General features: G+C 47.8%; 7 protein-coding genes across 7 annotated transcripts; 3 read left to right on the forward strand and 4 right to left on the reverse strand.

The window, feature by feature from the left end:
- Nucleotides 1–1,248: 1,248 nt before the first annotated feature.
- Nucleotides 1,249–3,643, forward strand: F5147DRAFT_610812 (RTC4-like domain-containing protein). Its single transcript, XM_041432428.1, has 5 exons — nt 1,249–1,488; nt 1,545–1,585; nt 1,646–2,132; nt 2,181–3,227; nt 3,294–3,643. Exons 1-5 carry the CDS (start codon nt 1,409–1,411, stop codon nt 3,439–3,441), a joined length of 1,803 nt encoding a protein of 600 aa, XP_041294168.1. The 5' UTR covers nt 1,249–1,408; the 3' UTR covers nt 3,442–3,643.
- A 55-nt stretch (nt 3,644–3,698) lies between these two features.
- F5147DRAFT_689142 (uncharacterized protein) lies at nt 3,699–5,634 on the forward strand. Its single transcript, XM_041436946.1, has 5 exons — nt 3,699–3,798; nt 3,851–4,302; nt 4,356–4,593; nt 4,652–5,324; nt 5,379–5,634. Exons 1-5 carry the CDS (start codon nt 3,721–3,723, stop codon nt 5,459–5,461), a joined length of 1,524 nt encoding a protein of 507 aa, XP_041294169.1. The 5' UTR covers nt 3,699–3,720; the 3' UTR covers nt 5,462–5,634.
- Nucleotides 5,635–6,450: 816 nt separating this feature from the next.
- F5147DRAFT_574421 (uncharacterized protein) lies at nt 6,451–7,126 on the reverse strand (the record flags this gene model as incomplete). The annotated part of the gene is made up of 3 exons (XM_041431222.1): nt 6,451–6,657; nt 6,729–6,795; nt 6,849–7,126. The coding sequence occupies 3 exons, from the start codon at nt 7,124–7,126 to the stop codon at nt 6,451–6,453; spliced, it is 552 nt and encodes a 183-aa protein (XP_041294170.1).
- Nucleotides 7,127–8,618: 1,492 nt separating this feature from the next.
- F5147DRAFT_772365 (uncharacterized protein) lies at nt 8,619–9,330 on the reverse strand (the record flags this gene model as incomplete). Its single annotated transcript, XM_041441340.1, has 3 exons — nt 8,619–8,858; nt 8,930–8,996; nt 9,050–9,330. 3 exons carry the CDS (start codon nt 9,328–9,330, stop codon nt 8,619–8,621), a joined length of 588 nt encoding a protein of 195 aa, XP_041294171.1.
- A 743-nt stretch (nt 9,331–10,073) lies between these two features.
- Nucleotides 10,074–11,137, forward strand: F5147DRAFT_689155 (flavin reductase like domain-containing protein). The gene has a single exon (XM_041436947.1). The coding sequence runs from the start codon at nt 10,102–10,104 to the stop codon at nt 10,885–10,887; it is 786 nt and encodes a 261-aa protein (XP_041294172.1). The 5' UTR covers nt 10,074–10,101; the 3' UTR covers nt 10,888–11,137.
- Nucleotides 11,138–12,296: 1,159 nt separating this feature from the next.
- On the reverse strand, nt 12,297–14,044 carry F5147DRAFT_772367 (uncharacterized protein; the record flags this gene model as incomplete). The annotated part of the gene is made up of 7 exons (XM_041441341.1): nt 12,297–12,429; nt 12,480–12,985; nt 13,038–13,145; nt 13,198–13,329; nt 13,385–13,468; nt 13,522–13,641; nt 13,694–14,044. The coding sequence occupies 7 exons, from the start codon at nt 14,042–14,044 to the stop codon at nt 12,297–12,299; spliced, it is 1,434 nt and encodes a 477-aa protein (XP_041294173.1).
- Nucleotides 14,045–14,733: 689 nt separating this feature from the next.
- On the reverse strand, nt 14,734–19,803 carry F5147DRAFT_745166 (uncharacterized protein; the record flags this gene model as incomplete). The annotated part of the gene is made up of 16 exons (XM_041439731.1): nt 14,734–15,471; nt 15,529–15,690; nt 15,733–15,941; nt 15,993–16,027; nt 16,067–16,239; nt 16,267–16,398; nt 16,447–16,805; nt 16,856–16,925; nt 16,970–17,146; nt 17,196–17,412; nt 17,464–17,731; nt 17,785–17,893; nt 18,747–19,055; nt 19,106–19,339; nt 19,391–19,467; nt 19,515–19,803. The coding sequence occupies 16 exons, from the start codon at nt 19,801–19,803 to the stop codon at nt 14,734–14,736; spliced, it is 3,558 nt and encodes a 1,185-aa protein (XP_041294174.1).
- Nucleotides 19,804–20,740: the final 937 nt, after the last annotated feature.

Below are 20,740 nucleotides of genomic sequence, written 5' to 3' on the forward strand. Positions count from 1 at the left end.
GAAGCGTGTCACCATCCACATTACCTCAGCAGTGGCTGGCTGATAGCCGAAGATGGAGCGCATTGAAACCAAATTGGAGAGGAACAAAACTGACATCTTCTCAGACAAAAGCCATAGAATGCCAGAGCGTCCATTCTCTGTCCAGTCAGGCAAGGGTCGGGGCCATGAAGACTTGGGGTCCTCGTTTGCTCCATCCCAACCAGTGCGAGGCAAGGCGGCCGGCAGCAAAGTCAAGCCTGCCATGTCGCGTCCTATCACGAACAGTATGGAACATGCTCTTAGTGACAGTGATGACGAGCTGTTATTATCTGAAGGTGCTCAACCATTGGACTTAGACTTGTCACCTAAACATAAACGCGTTGTTCGCCGCGGCAAGGCAACAGTGTCGGTGCCTCAGAAATCCAGTCTTGCCTCAAACGATCATCCGTATCACCCGGATTACCTTCCTCGGGAAGGAAAACTCCCCAATTTCAAGAGGATTAAGAAGGAGTCGCAGGTAGAAGAGGGTATTCCGGATTTGTTTCCATCATCATCTTTTCCCGACGCAGACGACTCTCAAGAACTATTCCGACCAATATCCGACGACATAGCCTTTCAGACAAAGCCTGCAACCAAGCCGAAGAAAGAGATGGGCAGGACCTTTGCACGTCCGGGTCCAGGAAAGAACTCTGTATCCAGGAAGACGGCCAATTCATCACTGACTGGAGAAGGCGGACTTCCCAAGCGCGTTACTAAGACGCGAGCTGTGAAGGCTGAGGGCTCAGTGGTTCGTGGTCGGAGTCCCGAAGCAACTCCGCGTGCTAGCGGGCAGCCTCGGCCATTCCCTTTGGGTGGTCATTCCTCGGTATATGGTAGGGGCTCCCGCGCTTCTGACGCTTCTCCTCCTTGGAAGAGTGCTCGAGAGCCCTCAGCAGCGAAAAAGGAAAATGCAAATATACCTATAGGCAAGCCGAAGGAGAAGACAAGTGTACTACCACGTGAACCTAATGCTCCTTTCCCCGCGGGCCCTCAGCCGCAGGAGAAGACAAATGCACTGTCACGTCAACCCGGCGCTCCTTTCCCTATGAGCCCTCTGGGAAAGTCAAATCTTCCGAAGCAGCAACTCCTCGGACCTACGGGATTCAGCCCCTTTCCACTGTCTTCGCACACTTCGAAGCCAGGCCTCGCTCACTCAGAGACACTTGGAAACTTCCCTGTGCCTTCCCCGTTGACTTCCCCAGTGCAACAACCCTCGCTGGATAAGGGGAAGAGACGTGCACTAACCTCTGATCAGGACGAAGACGACTCTGAAATTGCTATAAACCACCGCGATACAGTACGGACCAATATTGCCCTTAGACCCTTCCCCGTGAGCTCAAATAAAATCAAGACTGCACATCGGTGTAGCCCTCAGTCGTCTTCGGAGAGCATGAAGTCCAAGCGAGCTTCGGACGATAGCGATGGAGAGCACGGGCGAAGAGCCAAGAGGCACAAAGAAGAAAAATTAAGGTAAATTTTCCTCATGATCGTTGCACTACTTGTCTCAATGGCTGATTCTTAACAAGGCTGATTCAGGGTGCAGATGAATACCTGGATGAGGACTCATGTAGGTCTTTCTTTTCATCCAGTATTCTTCATTTAACACTCTAACACCTTATACGTGCAGTTGAAATAGACAGAATGCTTGATCCTTCTACAGTTTGCCCGTACTGCGATGAACCACTGCCGCGTAATCCAACTCCACAACTGATGAATCTCTTGGCGGCTGCGAAACGGAAGTCATACCCAGACCCGCGTCCTCGAAATTCTCGCGGGCTCAAAGCTCCTCTAGGAATTTACATCGCAGCTTGTCAGCGACATCACTTCGAAACGCATTCCTTGCCTGAAGCTATGGAGAAGGGATGGCCACAAAGTATCGACTTCAAGAAGGTACCGAAGAGGATTGAGAAGATGAGGGGCGCGCTTGAAGCTATAATCAGCGATTGCCGCATCCACAATGACAATGAGGATTCTGTGGATGATGATGCCAAGGGTCTTCCAGCACGAAGTGACTTTTGGAGAGAAATCAAGAAGCAGATCAAGAAACAAGGCAGTCGGACGGTTACTGGTGTGAAGGGCCAGTTTACCAGCTTCGAAAAGACTCAACCTGGATAGTAAGTACATTCGATTCTCGTAAGTCTGTGTACTAAATGGTGTCCTAGCTATGGTGAACTCGGCTTGTTGATCATACATCAAACACTCTACAATCTCTTCCCCTTGTCATCATTTGAACCTTCCTCGATAGCCCCTCTCACACCTGCGGAGTTCATTCAGCTCGTACTGATCCCCGAAACTGCAGTAGGGCTCATCATGCAAGACCTTTGTCTCGACAGGGACGACGCGATTGTGACCCTCCGTGAAAGCTCACAGTATGGCGTTGCCATGTTCCCCGATACCGGTTTTGGTAAGGGCGCGGCAATCGGTGATGATGATAACGACGATGAGGGTGTTGCGGATCGCATTGTTATGGAACGTGCCAAAGCCAGAAGGTTGGAGCTTGAGGAAGAAGAGAAGCTTGAGGAGCAGATGTGGAAAGAGGAGCAGAAGAAGCGTAAGTGCGCAGCACAGATGGAGAGGAAAGAGAAAGCTCGCCAGCGGGCAGAGCAACTGAAGAAATCGAAGGAGCTTGCGCGGCATTCCTCTCGTGAAGTTAGCGAAGCGAGCGAGTCGGCAACCCGACGCAGGCCGTTGAGGAACACTGTGAAACCTGGGTCAGGAACAGCTACGGACTCTGGGACCGACGACATGTCTGTGTATAGTTCGACGAGCCGGCGATCTACGCGCTCTAGGACAGGCGCTAGGATGATATACCGCACCACTTCTGCCAAGTCTGATTCTTCCAACATGCAGATTTCTGATGACAACACCATAGAGATCATGGACGAAAATGAACAGCCACGAGTCAGACGGTCAACCACGCATGCAGTTCTTAGTGCCAATGATATTGGCCAACACTCTGATGCTGCATCGCCGTCGAAAACAAAAACTCGCACCAGGCGGTCGAAGAATCTCAAAGGCAACGATCATGACACAGATGTGGATGTCAGCAATACGCCTTTGAAACCTGTTCCCGAGATTGACGAAGAATCTACTCCGCGGCCACATAGGTCGAAAGTTCCAACTGTACTACGCCCGCATCCTACTTTATCTGGAGCTACGACTGCAATTAAACTTCCTCTCCAAGTTGCTAGATCGAGAACAACAACAAGGTACTTCCCATTTCCCTTCCCCTTCACTCGTCTTTGTTCTAAACATATGCCGTCTTTCTTCTGCAGTGCCACGTCGGACGAGTGGCGTAACAATCTCATGCCTGGTGCTTCCGAAGCTGAGGAATCGGATGACTCGCAAGCAATCCAATCGTCCTTGGACAGTCATGATTGGCTACTCCGTTCAACATCGTCGTCGTCATCATCATCGCCGTAACGACAATACTATTGCACCGTCACCGACTATCTCTTGCAAGGCTACATAGTATTAATTTTCATTGACAAGGTCGATGCCTTGATGTGCATTGCAATCATCGATTGGACCAGTTTCACATAATTACTTACTGCTAGACATTCACGATTACCAGTATGTACAAAGTCTTACCTAGGTGTCTACAGATCCATCCATAGTAACATACTAAAAATACTTAGATTTATACATAAACCATTGCACAGCCACCCCCACTCTAGTATAGTACTCCCAACAAACTTGAAGATGCATAATCTCCCTGTCGAGCTCCAGCTTCAAGTCGCCAGCTTCTTGGATGTGAAGACGATCCTTTCTCTGCGCAAGGCACCCCCTTTTCTTTGTCCGTACAGGCTTGAACTGAAGCCAAGCATTACAGACGTGTACATCCTTGTTTGAATTCACCCATGACCGTAGCTTATGGCTCAGTTTAATATCTCGGATGTCCCATGTCCTTCCGCGGCCGCTTTCTGAGTCAGAAACTGCGACACTGTCGACTTTGCAGTTGGAACGCCTGATCAAAACTGCAATGCACGTCGAGCAGGTGTGGCTGTTGCCGAGAAAGGACACTTTTCTTATCAAGCAACGATGTGATTCAGATGACATTGAGAACTCAATCCCTCGTGTCCGATACCTAGCCTTCGTCTCCGACCACCATTTGTTGTCCTTGGGCTCTGAGGGAAAAATCAATTTGTGGAAAATCAACAATGTTTTCGCACCTTTTGCTGCAGAGCTTTTCGTCACCTATGCTTCTTCGACGTGGTATCCTTGTGCATATCATTTGAATACAGCTGGCTCTGTACTTGCTATTGCATTGACTCATGTCGAACTGTCAGTTATCATTTCTTTATGAGTCTCTAGCTCCAACGAATGTTGATTTCTAGCGTTGCTGCGAGAGTTTTAACCATCTCTCTCGATACCGGTGGTTCGTCGGAATCAGGACCTCCAGTTCTAGTCACTCGGGGAGAATTTTCAATATTTCCACCACAAGTCATCAGAGCGATCGATGCCGACTTAGAGCTCGCCTTACTTTCTAACACTGCTTTATCCTTCGAAGTTGTGAACTGGAGAACTAAAGCTCAAGCTACAGTAGCCCTTCGTGCTAATGATCCTGGAGATTTAGTGAGTCAAGTCAAATGGAATGACCTATTCAGCTGAACGTTTGGATTTTGCTTTGTAGTGGAATGGTATTACCGCCATGCGGATATGTGGGCCGTATATCCTAGTCTTTAGAATGCACACCGTCGAGGCATATCCTCTCCCCTCGCATTTATCTTCTGGAGTTGGAGAGCGCTCTGATATTCTACCTCAACTCACATTCAGATTCCCACACACCATGACCTATCGCCGGGTATCTCTCACGAAAACGACATGTATCAATGACGATGAATCCGAGATTTATGGGCTATCCGCGCTTGCAAACGATCTATTCCATGGGATATTTCTTTTCTATGTGGAGTTGACAGTGCACCCCTTGCCATCATTGTCAGTCTCGCCTTTGGGTGTCCGACCCATGGCAATCCCTTCGCCACAATTTATCGCGGCGCCACTGCCTGAAGATTTACCACCACCACTGGTGCCTCCGGTCCCGTTTGAAACTGTACATGACACGAGGACATTTGTATCAGCTTGGGCATTGGGAGACTACGGAAAACGCGGGGTCTGGGTAGCAAGGTCCCGGAGCAGCATGATCCGTACCGTCGTAGCATTTACAAATCCTCGAGATGTTAGAAATACATCGGAAGAAGCCCGAGTCTGGAGTGATGGTTCACTCCAAGCAAACGTCGACTCAGAAAGGCCAGGGCTAATTAACGGCCAAGTGGTTCATGATACACATGATATACCGTTACAAGGTCGGTCTTGATAAGACTCGTTTGCACAGCCGAAGACTTACATTGAGTCGAAAGATGATATCACAGTGTGCGCTGTCTCAGACACTACGGGAAGAATGGCGCTTGGATCTTGGGCAGGGTCAATAATTATATTGTGAATTTCTTACTCTTATTCTCCAATTTACGCATGCGTAGATATGTGACACTACGATCTGGCATTCCCCTCTACCAAGAGTGCTTACAATCTCTGTAACTCACTGTCCGTAAACTAGTATAGAATCTAAACAAACATCAAATAAACAAGCATAGCAGTCCGCTATCATGTTGCCAGTTCCGAGCTCAGACGCAAGCTACTTCGCATGGAGGCCTCAGGACCGTCTGGGGTCAGCTCGGTTGGCTTTGCTTCAGATTATAGTTCGTCAATCGACCCTATATTAGACATCACGGTTGACTCTAAGGGGAAGAGGCTTACCATGATCAGGTCGCAAATAGCAAATGTTGTTGCCCAGAGCATGTTCGAGACAGCCAGGAGCATGAGCTGCCGGATGACTTTCAACGTGCTGGGGAAGTGGACTCGTCAGTGCAGAAAATTAATAGAGGGAATGCAAAGAGCATCTTCAGACCGTTGTCTATTTTTATGGCAACGCAATGTAGAAAAATAATCCACTTCTGCTCTCCAGCATGCATATCCTGGACCAGGTACCAATACTTAAGAATCGTTACGACTCGATGTAACCGCTTTCACCATCGCTGGAAGGAATTGATTTAGATAGCATAATCATATCACTACACCCTCCGGAATGTGCGGATCAAAACAGAGATGCCCATCTTCCCACAGATTGTATTAATGGTTGTAAGAAACGACTAGTTATCATAAAGGGTATGGATCATAACACGACACCTATGTTTGTCAATCCCATTTCATGGGGTACATTCGCATTCGAGGCTGCGTGGAACCGTACGTCGACGGCAACACTAAGAGACGGAACAATAACGAGGAAGAGCGTATGATTGATAAGCGGTATAGAGATGATCTCCAAGTACAGATAGGTGTATCGTGCACGGTGTCCATGTTAGATAAGACGCGTCATCGAAGGGTGTCGTGTCATAGGCTGTATCATATGGTGCGTCATCGAGGTGGTAAGCATCAGGCTGACACTGCGGCACTTCTCGCGGCTTGTTCTTTGTTCCTTCTAAGTTGCTCGACATAGATGAACGTCATGATGACAGTATCCATCATATGAGCCACTTCAGGAGATACTTCCAACTTGGCTTTACGTTTCCTTCCTATAATTCCCAGAGTCGCTCTATGAGAGCGAGCGACCTCTGTTCGAGGCGTATCGTCCCGCGAGAGCTAGAATCCAAGTCGTCATCATGATGAGAGAAACAGATGCATCAGCATCAATGAAGTGGAAGTGTACTCACAACTACCACTCTGGACTTGAGGTCCCAGCGATAGGGACGACCATCTGGTCCTGTGAAGACGCGCTTCCTGCCAGAATTTTATGACGACTCAGATTTCTTAGAAGGACGTTATGTACTCACCGATCCCACAGGCCTCTCTTCGGTATGAACTCCTCCGTATTTACTTCAGTTCCATGGAATCGAAACTTTGAGGAAACAAATGTGTGCCACTCGATCTCTCCTAAGACATCGAACTGGTCGTGCATATGATCTCGGTTGTCATTTGGCTTGATTTTCTGAATGGTCGTGGTGCGGGTGCCTAGTCTGAACGGAGTGTCTGTCTTGTAAATAGCTTGTCCTTGCTCGTTGGTGATGATGGTATTGCGAACACGTTCACTGGAGATAGTGAGCAAAATCATTGTGGGTATCTGTTGAGTGCTTCACAGCAATATGATATTTATGTGAAGCGAATGTGGCTCACCTGTGTTGCCCAGCTAGTAAACTGGGCTGTTCAATTCTTGCCAAGCTGAATTCAGTTGATCTTTTTAAAAGGTCCGCGACGCTGCCGAGAGCATGCCGACGCAGCCACTGACATGTGCAGCGCATCAACACAGGCTGAACTTCAAGCACACCTTGCATTGACATGGCAAGTCTAACTCCTCATCCACATGGGGCTCGCGGTTGTGCTGGACGACGATGACGATGACCTCAATGAGGACAACAACGATGATGACCTTGATGATGATTATCTGTCTGTGATGGCATTGCTCATGGCAGCGCTCAGATATCGATCCCTTGAAGTATCTATTACTGGTGCCGGTGATGGTTCACAAGGACCATACAATTCAAAACAAAACTTACCTGGGCTGCTAGCGGTCACCGGTGGCTGCATCGAACGACTTTTGATGGTCAACGGAGTGGGTATTGACGAATTCAGGGTGTCCAGATGGGCGTGCCGATGCGTGCTCAAATGACGGTGTATTACTGTAGTCGACTCAATCCAGCGCTAAGAGTCATTTGGAAATAATGGGGCATCGTGAAAATGCTGCGCCACTGCTGCTGCGACTGCTGCGGCAACTGCCGCGACCACTGCTGCGGTGTTCCTAAATGGTGTCGGTGAGTGCGCATTAACTAATACACTTACTCTAATCACTGGAACCTCCCAGCTGTACTTGTCCTCCAAACGAGCCATGGACTCGAGCGTGCTCCGATTCCTTATATGTATATCCACGCTCCCCTCGTCACGGTCAGGCGATATCATCGGGTTTCACAGTACTCCCGGTCTGCAAGTCAGGTCTCCCATATATTGTTTCAACAACGGCGGCCCACTATCTTCTTTGTTACTAAACGATCTTTCATGTTGCATTGTAGTCTGATTCCTCCGCATACAACATTATTTTTATTTCTTTTTAATGAGTAACTGCGTAGTTGCGGGCATTTGTCTCAAGCCTGACGCGGTCAATGGCATCTTTCTTCGCGTTCTCGGTCCTCCATGGGATTTTTTACCTGTCGCTCCCGAGGTCCTGATGCCTCATAGTTGCTGTCACTGAACCTGGCCCGCGCTAAGCTGATTTTTACATAACTAACTAACTAGACCGTTTCGAAAGTCATATAGCAAAGCTGAAGTGACCCTGCTAGTGCAGCGTTTTCATCAATCATACTTGCGTGCGTGTGCCCACGAGGGAGACGGCCATAAAGGCCAGTGAACTTTGGATCATCCTTCAGCGCTTCAGCGCTCAAATTCACCACCGCTGGCGAAAGGAATGATTAATTGCTGATTTAGATAGCATAATCGTATCACTACACCACTTGGCCAGATTTTAAACATCTTCCCACAGATTGTATTAATACTTGTAAGTAAACTTAGTAAAGGCTAGTTATCATAAAGGGTATCAATCACAACACGACACTTCAGTTTGTCAATCCCATTTGATAGCGTACATTCGTATTCGAGGCTGCGGCTCTTCTCGAGGCTTCTTCTTTGTCCTTCCTGAGTTGCTCGACATATATGAACGTCATGATGACAGTATCCATCATATGAGCCACTTCAGGAGATACTTCCAACGTGGCTTTACGTTTCCTTCCTATGATTCCCAGAGTCGCTCTATGAAAGCGAGCGACCTCTGTTCGAGGCTTGTCGTCCCGTGAGAGCTAGAATCCAAGTCGTCGTCATGATGAGAGAAACAGATGCATCAGCATCAATGAAGTGGAAGTGTACTCACAACTACCACTCTGGACGTGAGGTCCCAGCGATAGGGACGACCATCTGGTCCTGTGAAGACGCGCTTCCTGCCAGAATTTTATGACGACTCAGATTTCCTAGAAGGACGCTATGTACTCACCGACCCCATAGGCCTCTCTTCGGTATGAACACCTCTGTCTTTACTTCAGTTCCATGGGAACGAAACTTTGAGGAAACAAATGTGTGCCACTCGATCTCTCCTAAGACATCGAACTGGTCGTGCATATGATACCGGCTGTCATTTGGCTTGATTTTCTGAATGGTCGTGGTGCGGGTGCCAACTAGTCTGGACGGAGTGGCTGTCTTGTAAATAACTTGTCCTTGCTCGTTGGTGATGACGGTATTGCGAACATGTTCAGTGGAGAGAGTGAGCAAAATCATTGTGGGTATCTAATGCGTATTGTTTAGTGCTTCACGCGCTGCAATATGATATTTATGTGGAGTGAATGTGGCTCACTTAAGTTGCCCAGCCAATAAGCCATATTATTAGGGTTGTTGGATTCTTGGGCTCAGCTCGTGAGCTGAGCCTAGCTGAATTCAGTTGATATTTTAGAAAGTCCGCAACGCTGCCGAGAGCATGCCGAGTCCCGACGCAGCCACCGTAACCCGATGTGTGCAGCGCATCAACACAGGCTGAACTTCAAGTACATCTTGCATTGACATGGAAAGCCTAACTCCTCATCCACATGGGGCTCGCGGTTGGGACGACGATGACGATGACCTCAATGAGCTCGACAACGATGATGACCTTGATGATGATTGTCTGTCTGATTCTGATGCATTGCTCATGGCAACTCTCAGATATCGATCCCTTGAAGTGTCTATTACTGGTGCCGGTGATTGTTCACAAAGACCATACAATCAGCCCACGTTTCCCCTATTCAAACAAAACTTACCTGGGCTGCTAGCGATGGTGGGTGCATCGAACGACTTTTGATGGTCAACAGAACAGAGTGGGTGATGACGGATGCCGGGTGTCCAAGATGGGCGTGCCGATGCGTGCACAAATGACGGTGTATTACTGTATGTAGTCGACTCAATCCCGTAGCTCGTAGTGTGCTGGCCGCCAGAGTCACTTGAAAATGATGCTTTGTATTAGTCAGCAACTCCCAATGACGTTTTGGTAGCATCTCATGTAGCCAAAATTTAAATATGCTACAGTCATGCACAAGTGCTGTCAGACGTGCGACGCATAATCTGAACCACTACCTACTCCGAAGCTATAGCTCTGCGTCATCTGCACAAGCAAAGCTCGTCAAACAATCTCTGCGCAATCTTCTCCGAGAGACAGCTCAGCCTGTGGCGGTAGTCACGTCAACCCTACCAGACCATGAAACTGCACCACGGAGTGATTCGTCCGTACAATACCAGAAAAAAGCACCGTTAATCTTTCATGGTGCTACACTGTCGTCTTTCACGTCCATCGCGCTCGATCCGCATCCGCTTGTCGCATTCTCTCTCCGCGTCCCTTCACGGATGGCTCTGGCTCTAAATGGGCACGCATCAAAACCCCAAATGCAAATGTCGTCCCATATGGTCGTCAATATCCTTTCTGCTGCACAACCTCATATTGCACAATTGTTCTCCCGTCCAGATCTGCACCCCTTTTCGAATTCGGAGGTGCAGTGGACGCAGTCTGCAGATGATCTCCCAGTGATCAAAGGTGCTTTAGGCGCGCTCTCCTGCGTTGTGGTCGGTCGGTCGTTGCCCTTGAGTGATACGCGGTGGTTGCATTCGAGCATGGAGGAGTGGGAAATGGAGGTGCAGCAAGTAGAAGGCGGTAGTGGGTTGGCTTCAGAGCTATTCATCGCACGTGTTTTACGTGTGGAGGATGTTCAAGAGCCGGAGGGTCAATTCAAGAATGACAAATTACGGACGTTGCCTTTACTCTACCATCGAAGAGCCTACACCACTGTGGGCAAGATACCAAACCCATGACTCATCTCGAATATGTTCGACAATAATCGATAATCTGTCGGCATTCACTCGTAACTCAGTTCATCAATCCATCAGGTCTCTCCTACTGAAATGAATGAAACACATGATATCACGTAGACCTCCGGAAGTCTATGGCTGGAAAACAATTCACCTAGTATCGCCCGCATCGTGTGCGGGTGGGTGACGATGGATATACATGCGCTCTAATTGTAACCACGCGTTCCAAGGTGCGACATCCTCCACACTCAGCTAACGTCGAGCCCAGATTCAATTGCGACTACAAGGAAAACAACAAGCATTTCACCGATCCACTGAGGCGAACCATGATGGGTGATGCAGGAAGCACCGCAAAGATGTTGTAGAAGATGCACGCGCGAGGGATCAGTATGCATGCATCCGCACTGCTGTTACAAACTCGAGCATTACCGGAACGCCATGACGGAGATATGAGTCCAGAACCACAACTCCAGCATCCGCGAGTTGCCACACCTGAGATCATTTGCAATGGCGAACGTACCTTCAGGATGAGAGTATTGGCCTATCGTTGGTGCCACCACCAGCAAAATATCCTTAAGCCTGCAATGCAGCAATCGTGGTGTCATTATCCTCAAGAGCAGTATATGCGGCAAAGGCATTGTCAGCGGGACGCCGATATAATTTGTAAGACCGGCAGTTCATGTATCGTTGCTAATCCTTGGCATGGCTTGTGATCCATGCGGTGTATCGGCAACAACTGCAGAACACGATCACTTCCACCGACTGTGACAATGAAAAGTGTAAGTCTCGATGTGACTGAAGTTCCGAAGATCCCAGGCTTGCCTACTATGGGTGTAGTAGTTTACTTATGCGCTGCTGCATTTGTGCAAAACTTATAGTGTCGTGAGAAAGAGCCCTGGTTTTGTACACTACTTGCTGCCGAAAATCTATTATACAGTCCCAAAAATAGTAAGCTGTAGCGCATATTTCCACGACCTTAGTCACATAACTTTCGCACCACTTATTGGAGATAAATATATTATAGTCCTAGTGAAGAGAGAATGTGCCGGGCTTGAGAAATATACTAACGACCACTGAGACACATCACCAAGACACTCAAAATATATTAGTTACCCGAGCTTTAGTCTATATAGGAAATGACAAGTGCTGAATATATCTTATACCACATCTAGCACAGACATCTCGTTCGTACCTGTCACACAGGGTAGCTTTCATATGTTGTATATAGATATGCTCAATACCTTGATATGATTGAATTCTCAGATATAATATACTTAGATGACACCCGCACACCATCCTCACACTGAAAGAGTGCACAATAAATGGAACGAGCCACACAAAATATTAGATTACTGGTAGATAGTAGGTACAGGCATGATTACTATGGTGTCAAGGCAGAGTATAAACGAGCGTTACACGTGGCTCCAAAGGAGTTGGTTCTGAATGGTCAATTGCCACTGGGGGTGGTTGGTGGAGAGGAGCGTTGGGACTTTGGTATTTCCAGGAAAATCAGAAAGATCCTGCTGTAGGTACTGCACAAGGATGCTTTGTGATAATCAGCAACAAGGTGCAACACCCGGTAACAAGAAACTTACTTGCTATATGCTTTCTCATACGCTAGACCCTTGTCTTCCATCGCTTGTTCCTTCGCAGCCTTGCGCGCGCCTGCGAGCGAGGAGTCTACAAAATTCCAAAACCTTCCCGCTGTGTAGAGGTCTTTCTCTGTGACGACCGATCCGTCCACATTAATGTCCGCCGCATCGTTCACATCAGCCTCGAAGTCTGCGTCGTCCTTATTGTGGTCCGCATCTGCATCAACGTTCTCATTCCCATCATGGCCATCGTCGCCATCAACATTCCTGGGGGCTGCATTTTCATGAGCGATATCATCTTGAAAGGCATCAGTGTCATTGTTGTCCTCTTCGGCGTCACCGTTGAGCATGTTGTGCTCTATCTCATCGATGTCGATGCCAAGCTGTGGTCCGATTTTTTGGCGGACTTCTTTCGGAAGAGAAGGTACAAGCAGGGGGGAGTAAAGAGTACACAGAGGCACGGTTTTGTAGTTACCAGTGCCGAGTAAGTAGACACGCAAGCAGCGTCGCTAGTCTCAAGAGGTTACTATCTATATAATATTCGTTGTGATAAAAACATACCAAAAACGCGAGCCTGTTCCAATGAGCTGCGTCAACTTCAATACAACCATGGGCGAGGGATCTGGCCACGTCTGTGATACTGGTGCGTTTAGCAATAGATGCAGTCAACTGAAAAAATATTATTTCAGAAAAATTTGCGATTGTTATTAGCGCTATGCACCTTAGATTTCATATTGCCACGGATTGTAGAGAGAGACTCGCTGACGACCTTAGCAAAAAGTGCGGTGAGTTCCACATCTTCGAACAGCAATGCTGGAACTTTGAATACATCTTGGTGTTTCTTGATGAATTTCTGTCATGGTGTCAGTTTGCTTCAATTTCCATTCGTAGCATCGGAAAGAATCTACCAAGATCTGCGGGTGTGTATCTGTCACGTATGCAGTGATATTGGGCGAAAGCATGCATGCGGTCAGACGGTTTTGAAGTGCAGACTCATTAAATGATAAGTCAGACTCGTGATGTGTGCAGACACGGCAAATAATACCTTGAAATCTTTAGAGCCCAGTAACTCTTTCAGATTGGCGAGCAATCTAAGTTTTTCGTCACCGTCGTTCTTGAGCACAAGGGCTACGATCCTGACAAGCATCTGGTATATGCCTCCACACTGAAGGAACATTAAATCATGTACATTTACAGCAAGTTAAAAAAATACATACATCGATAAACTCGTGAAGACTGGTGATTGGAACACCAACTTCCTCCGCAATTTGATTTGCATAGACTTTAAGCCGTTTCGTGCTGCGGGGCGTAAGGGTAACAGGGCAACCCAGACTCACACCGGAATCCACCCTTTGGCGACGCACACCGATAGTTATAGGTTCGTCGAGGGAGCCATCGGATGATGGTGTACATGGAATGCTGATGGGAGCTATGGCAGCAATCTGAGCTATCTCAGTTGAGGCCAATGGTGGATGGGCTGCTAGAGGTGAGCGTGCGCGACTGATATTACCACGCGGTTGTGAACCACATGCTGAAGGCGGTCGAGATCCTCTGCTGCTGGCTGACATGCTCCTGCCTCAGCCAAGCAGGGCATCACCAGGTGTGAGTAGACCATTTGCTGTCGTTTGCCTAGCTTGTGGTTTCCTGCGAGCACACACAGGATGCTGTGAGATCATGATGTCGCAGACAGTGAGGGAGCAGGACAACCAGTGCTGCGAGTTGGTTCAAAAGTCTAAAACACACTTAATTGAGTTTACGTTAATTCAATTCAATTCACCCAACCGAGATTCGTCAATTCTCACACATCAAGACAAATCAGACAGGAGGGAGATGGGGTCCAAATTCATATTATAAGTACATATGATAATACTTTCTTGAGGCTGCAAAGCAAAGTCCCTCCATCTACAGGACAGGTTGGTGCGACAGATACCAGAGAACCTTGATACCGCTGGGAGCAGCAAGTATTGCTTTTCCTCCACCTGGTGCTGTGGGTGAGAAGTGGATTAAGGCTTGTTGCAGTAGCGGAAGCAGGCACTGTCGCAGTTAGGTGAGAAGTGGATTAAGGCTTGTTGCGGTAGTGGAAGCAGGCACTGTCGCAGTTGCAGTATGCCACCACCACTAACTAATGTTGCGGGTGGGGGTGGGGGTGCGGATGGAATTGCAGGTGCTGTTGCTGCTGTTGATGTGGCTGTGGCTGTAGATGCGGCGGTTCGGGTTGATTTGGGTACATGTTATAGCCTGAGTGTAGTTAGATTTTTTATGCTATAATAACGGTGAAGAACTCACCGGTATATGACCTTTCTAAAACCTCATGACATTGTTGTGAACCTCCGGAGTAAAGATACAGAGCTGGTGGCGGCGGACCATATAGCTGTGGTGGAGGAAGTTGTGAATGGTGAGGAGGGTAGTAGTACTGGGGAGGAGGGAATCCTGGTGGCGGCGCAAAGTAGGCTTGATTTTGGTGATCTCCGATATGAATCGTTGAGTCTTGCTGAGCAGGCGGAAGCTGGCTAGAGGGTCCAGCAGTTGCTTGACCAGTCTTCAATGTTGCTGCCTTCCTTCGCGTGCCGGAAGTGGTTGCCTTTGCCTTTGATTTTGCAGCAGTCCTTGACTTGGGAGGGGCCCGATCGAAGGAGGGAACTGCCACCAGAGGGATCTGGGTATCATGTTCCATATTAGCATCTAGTTGAGGTATGTCATCAGATTTCTTCAAAGTCTTCTTCTGCTTCATTTGTCGTACGGCCATTTCCCGAACCTCTGCGACATTCGTAACCCTCAGCGGTGATTCACGAAGCGTCTCAGGAATTACAGAATTGATATGATCGTAGTTATGAATAGAGTAGGCATTGATGAAGTAGTGTGGTGTTGACTTGTGCTGAATGATAGGTTTTGTACGAGAAGTTTCGAGCCGTTCTTGGCGCACAGGTTCCTCGATGGTGTCTGTACACTGTGAATCAACACAGTTGTGCTGGAGATTAATGACGCATATGATATCCTATAGCCTCGCAAGGGTCAGAAATAGCGCACACGATCAATGGGATATCAAATTTACCACTGCCGGTGTGACAACCTCGTCATCAATCAGGTTCAGACAGGGTAGATGGACAGAAGCGTGTAAAGTGTTTGCGAATGAAAAGAGCTGGGGTCCAACATGAACAACGGTGTTCGGATTCTCGGATGATACAAGGATCTCGCGAACACGTCCGATGCATGTCTAACAATTAATCAAGAACCATACAGTGAGGAATTCACTCACCTGACCATCAGTCATTCGGTGGAAAATAACATGACTATTCAGATATGCGATATCCCCTTCCCTCGCTACGACTGATTTGCCTTGATAGTAAGCGATGTCAGGCTGGGCAGTTTTCAGGATCTTCGAGCAATGAGTTTCTTTCCAGGCTACTATATCATTTCTTGCCGTTTTTCCGTTGGCACCAAGAGAAGTCTGAACTTTCCCAGAACCTGTGTGAAAAGAATCAGTAGCGATAGAGTGAAATAATAAGCTAGGACTACCAGGTACTGGAGTATTACGATTGAAGACCGATAATCTGAGCAATCATGCTTGCTCTGGGTGTTCATCGAGATACCCTAGAACTTGCGCTCCTCCCCGGACCCATTTTGAGGCTTTGTTATCGTACCAATACCCACCCGTGACAATGTGCTTGACGATATCTTGATGAGCGAATGTTCGGCAGGAGTCGCGGCTTGGTGCTTGGCGATTACTGTATACACACGACAAACGAAATACATGGTTGAAGGACTCGTATCATTCGGTCGAAAATATCACTGCTGGTCCGAAACGTCGAATATACGCCGGGAGATGAACTAAGAAATGAAATTTGGGCTTGCTTATAATGATGCTAGGCGCGCACTGTGCTGTAACATTAAGAAAATCTTGAATTGTTCGAGACAGCTTTGCCTAGAAAAGAATGAACTAAAGTTATCGCATATTTCTGCATAAACCTACAAGATAAGCTTCCGTATCCACAATCTTCGTGTGCCAGACGAGTACGACGAGCTCTCCTATCACGGTCCATGCATTGAGAACAATTGAAGGGACGAGATCATAAATCAAAAACGGCATCACTTGCGCCAAGCTTTTGAAATGTTTCCCTATGAGACTGCCTTTGTAATGACAGACGTAGTCTGCATTCAAGCATGGAGCGTTGAGTCCGTCCTTATCAACAGACTCAAGACGGACCTGAAAGATGCCCATGAGCTTTGCCTTGTTGAGCAAAAACACGGTTTGCCCCCAAAAATACTTGACGATACCGAGCAGTATTGTGTGCAGAATTTCCGTTGGAGTGTCCATGTGTATATCGAGGCCTGCTAAGAGCGTGAACGAGAGTTCAAAATCACTAGAGTACTCAACTAACCTTCCATTCCCAACAATGGGTTAATAGCGTCATCGAGCTTGTGACCTTGCAAAAGTTCTACGAACTCTTTCTCCAGGACAGCTGTAACTTCGGCTTCTGGCATTGCTTGGGTACCAGCGGCACGCTTTCGAGCTCTACTAACGCATTGAGGATCGAACTAGAAGTGGAATCACGAATACCAGTCGATGATACCGAATTCTTGATCTTCTCCGACGCTCCTGACTTCAACGCGATCTCAAACTGTTTTCGGACTTCTGCCATTGTATTTTCAGGTGTTCGTAGGTTGCCTGACTGTAAGCACAATATTAGCTATTAGAATGTAGTTCAAATATATTCCTACCGTGAAAAGACTGCTGTACCCGTCACCAGACACCTTATATTCTTTCGTCCCACCAGTATCGCAAGTCCTGCAATAGTAATTGCAGTTTAAGCCGGCGTGGCTACATTCTTCTGCTTGCATGGGGTTGTCTCCAGCGAGGAAGAGCGCGTATGGAATCAACAAAACCTCTTCGTTATACTTGCAATCCCAGGCAATTATACCTGATTCGGCAGCGTTACTGCAGATTGAGTCAGAACTTTGACTTCAGCAGATAAAGGAAACAACATACCATATAGACTCTTTCATGGCCCTCATAAGCTCCATGGGAGCAGCGTGCGGTGACGATGTGACAAATCGTACGAAAAATTCTTTTTCGAGCATCTTGCGCGGTAGGTTGGCATTTGACATATAGATTGCGTGGTGCTTGTTCCATTGTTTGGAGACATTGCCAGAAACATCGTCCATAAAAATGATGAGAGGAACCATATGAACCATCCGGCCATTAGACTTAGCACGCAGTGGATTCGGAGATAGTGATGCATATTTTCCTGACGAAGCTGTTGTTTTGTGAGTAGCGAGTCACTGGTGCGATGAATGTAAATCAACACACGTGTAAGGCCACAGTCGAGCTCGCCTGGAGTTGCAGCAATCTCTTCAAACGATCGCACAAACATGGACGTTGAGATGATCTCGCGTTGCTCGTTAACGATGAATCCAGCCTAATATAGTGAGGACTTTGTGTTACGCACTCAAATAGATCTGTTAGGCGGAGCCCTAAGAGGGGCGTCGTCCGCTAACGTTCGTGACGTAACCGGAAGGGTCCGGTATAGCAAGTGATACTGGCGACGACGAGTCGGCAGCGATCACAGTACGCGCGTGTCACGTGACTTCGTAGACGGATGTCTTTGAAGTCGTTCAAGGTAAGGACTGTCTTGTCCGTACGATGAAGTCGATCGAGGTAGACTTAGTCGCGATGAGCAACTAAGAAAAGATACTAGAGACTGAAGCCAAAGGGGCGTTCAGAGGGAAGTATGTTCCAGGGAAGATTGAGTAGATTCAAGTTAGAGAATCTAGTACAGGGTGACCGACTACTTATACTAAGTGGAGAGGGTTAAGGGCAAGGCTACCGCACAGTAGGTAAGGGTAAAGGGGAAACGAGAATGGTATAGGTGCGTTGGCAACATAGCCGGATTAGTGATGGGTGGTCGAATGTGGAATGAGACCGAGAAACGTTGGAACGGGCCAACAGTAAGAATACAATGTGCGGGAATCCGCAGTCAGGGGAAACAGAAAGAGGAAAGCCACATTGGTGGCACGAGTCAGACCAAGTCATAGGTGCGGGACCACATTGGTGGTCGAATCAGGGGAGGAACGTGCGTGCACGTGCGTAGAGGCGGGCGATGCGAGGGACGGGAACAGTCCCGAGGATCCGGTCAACGGAAAGTCGGTAAAGGAGGACGAGCCGGTAGATGGTGAGGGTGAGGATGAAGGGAAAATGATAGGGGGGCCACGTGACCGATGTTACTTGTAACACTTTGTATATCCAGATACCTTCGCAACGAAAAGACGTACCTCCGTTCGTTCAACCACCCGACCAAGCGCATATAAGGCCTTGCCATCTGACTGCTCGCATGGGTCAGAGACATTGTCACTCAAATCTACAGGTAGCGAGGCATGAAAAAAGCGCTCTGGTATAAAATACCCTCCAGAATCATCCTGTAATAGTTCACCTGTGAAATAGATCATTCCGTCCACACGAGCCGCGGGTGGTGAGGGCAGGTCAAGCAACATCTTCTTGCCGTTGAACACTTGCGACATCCCCTCCCTGCCATCTTCCGGATAATCTTCCATCGCAAAACGAGTGAGGGGATTTGCATAGTCCTAAATCATGGCGTCATAGTTACTGTTGCGTACAAACACACCGAACATACCTTCGCAATTGATTTCGCAACATCATTAATATAGAATACACTCCCAGAGCGAGCTGTCACCTTCTCCGTTAAACCGCCAACAATGTTATCCAGATACATATGGGATTTTTTGATGGCGCCAAGTGAAGGGACATCTCGAGCGCCAAGCTCTTGCGCCCAACTGAGAATGGCCCTCTTCTGGGCATCAGAAAATGGGAGACGCGGAGAGCTGAAAAGGAGTGAGGTCACGAAATGCTTAATGTAGATTTAAGTACAATGATATTGCTAACACAAAGAGAGACAAACCGCTTTTGACGGCCAAGGATATGTTGGACTATCCAGTGGGACAGTGTCCTTGATGTTCGTTCTTTCGTAGATATCATCTAGTAGTGTAATGTAGGCTTGCCAAACTAATCATAATGTCACTCACCAGGAAGCTCTATCCCGAAATCAGCGCTGTCATCAGAAAGTTCTTGCTCGTTGTTGATTGGGGCAAGTGGCATTGAGAACGGTACTTCACCCGAAGTAATAATTGCCTTGAGTTCTGCAAACAAGTCCAAAGGTCCCTCGTCAAATCCGAACGTCCAGTCACCAATTTCGTGCAAAAGCTCAGATAATCCAGGTTCAGATTCGGAGGGCCCATTATCTTCCACTGACACAGGCACCATAGATGATGGCGCGTCATAGAAATTCGTGTCCATCGGAGAGTCGGTATTCATATCGAAGGGGTCATTGGCGTCAACATCATTAGTATGGGCGGCGGCCTGAATGACTTTTCGGCGCTGCTTGGAACATTTTATTTGAGTGTGACAGACATGGACTCCTTGTATGATGTGTTTGGATATATGTCGAAACTCCATCAAACGATACTTGCCATGCTTGAGAGGGCAGACCGTGCATTGGATGCGCTTTCGGGTGTTATCGGAATATCGAAGGACTGCAGTATCAATTCATTAAAACATTCATACTACGAGACGAAAGACGCACCAATACCATCAACCAAGTCTGCATTATTTAGTGTCATGCCGAACTGAAGTCTGGACTTAGCAACTTGATCAGCGTCGAAAGTCGCTGATGATCACGTGAGCTTTTGTCTTTGAAATCAACAAGTCCGAAGTCCCACGGCGCGATGTCTCCAATCACAACTTGATCTTCATCAACTCTGCACAATGAGCAACAAAGTCACCCATTTTTCGACCGTTATCAATCCAGAAAGTCGGTGTAGAGACTCATGCCTCTCATTGTGCAATATGGCAGTTTTCACTGGGGAGTACATGGCACGAACTTGTAGCATCACTCTGTGTGCTACCTGCAGCTATCTCTATATGAGGCACAGCTTTCCCGCGCAACGCGCGCCATGCGCGCGTACCTTTCCCGCGCTTCACGATGTATATGCGCGCGCGCTTTCCCGCGCTTGAGCGCCCTATAGCGCCAGCCATCCGGAAGCATCCATCCACTGTCCACCAAGTTCCCTAGTGCGTATATTTCCATTTCTCACATTTGCATATCGTTCCATCTTTATTTTTATCATGGACCCTTACTTACATATATCTTTACATACCTTACTCGGTAGCGCTTCGGCTCCGCATGACAGCGCTTAGGCGCCATACTTAAGCGCCAGCAGTACATACTTACTTACTGACTTACTCACCCACC

Source organism: Suillus discolor (assembly GCF_016758755.1).
Source record: "Suillus discolor strain FC423 chromosome Unknown F5147scaffold_20, whole genome shotgun sequence".
NCBI classification, from domain to species: Eukaryota; Fungi; Basidiomycota; class Agaricomycetes; order Boletales; family Suillaceae; genus Suillus; species Suillus discolor.

What these genes read in the sequence shown, in the direction of transcription:
- F5147DRAFT_610812 (XM_041432428.1), top strand. Translation starts at nt 1,409, where the DNA reads ATGAAGTCCAAGCGAGCTTCGGACGATAGCGATGGAGAGCACGGGCGA. An exon ending in GAAAAGACTCAACCTGGATA is followed by an intron (nt 2,133 to 2,180) that starts GTAAGTACATTC and finishes ATGGTGTCCTAG; the next exon opens with CTATGGTGAACTCGGCTTGT. An exon ending in AGATCGAGAACAACAACAAG is followed by an intron (nt 3,228 to 3,293) that starts GTACTTCCCATT and finishes TTTCTTCTGCAG; the next exon opens with TGCCACGTCGGACGAGTGGC.
- F5147DRAFT_689155 (XM_041436947.1), top strand. Translation starts at nt 10,102, where the DNA reads ATGCTACAGTCATGCACAAGTGCTGTCAGACGTGCGACGCATAATCTG.
- F5147DRAFT_689142 (XM_041436946.1), top strand. Translation starts at nt 3,721, where the DNA reads ATGCATAATCTCCCTGTCGAGCTCCAGCTTCAAGTCGCCAGCTTCTTG. An exon ending in GCATTGACTCATGTCGAACT is followed by an intron (nt 4,303 to 4,355) that starts GTCAGTTATCAT and finishes GTTGATTTCTAG; the next exon opens with CGTTGCTGCGAGAGTTTTAA. An exon ending in ACATGATATACCGTTACAAG is followed by an intron (nt 5,325 to 5,378) that starts GTCGGTCTTGAT and finishes TTGAGTCGAAAG; the next exon opens with ATGATATCACAGTGTGCGCT.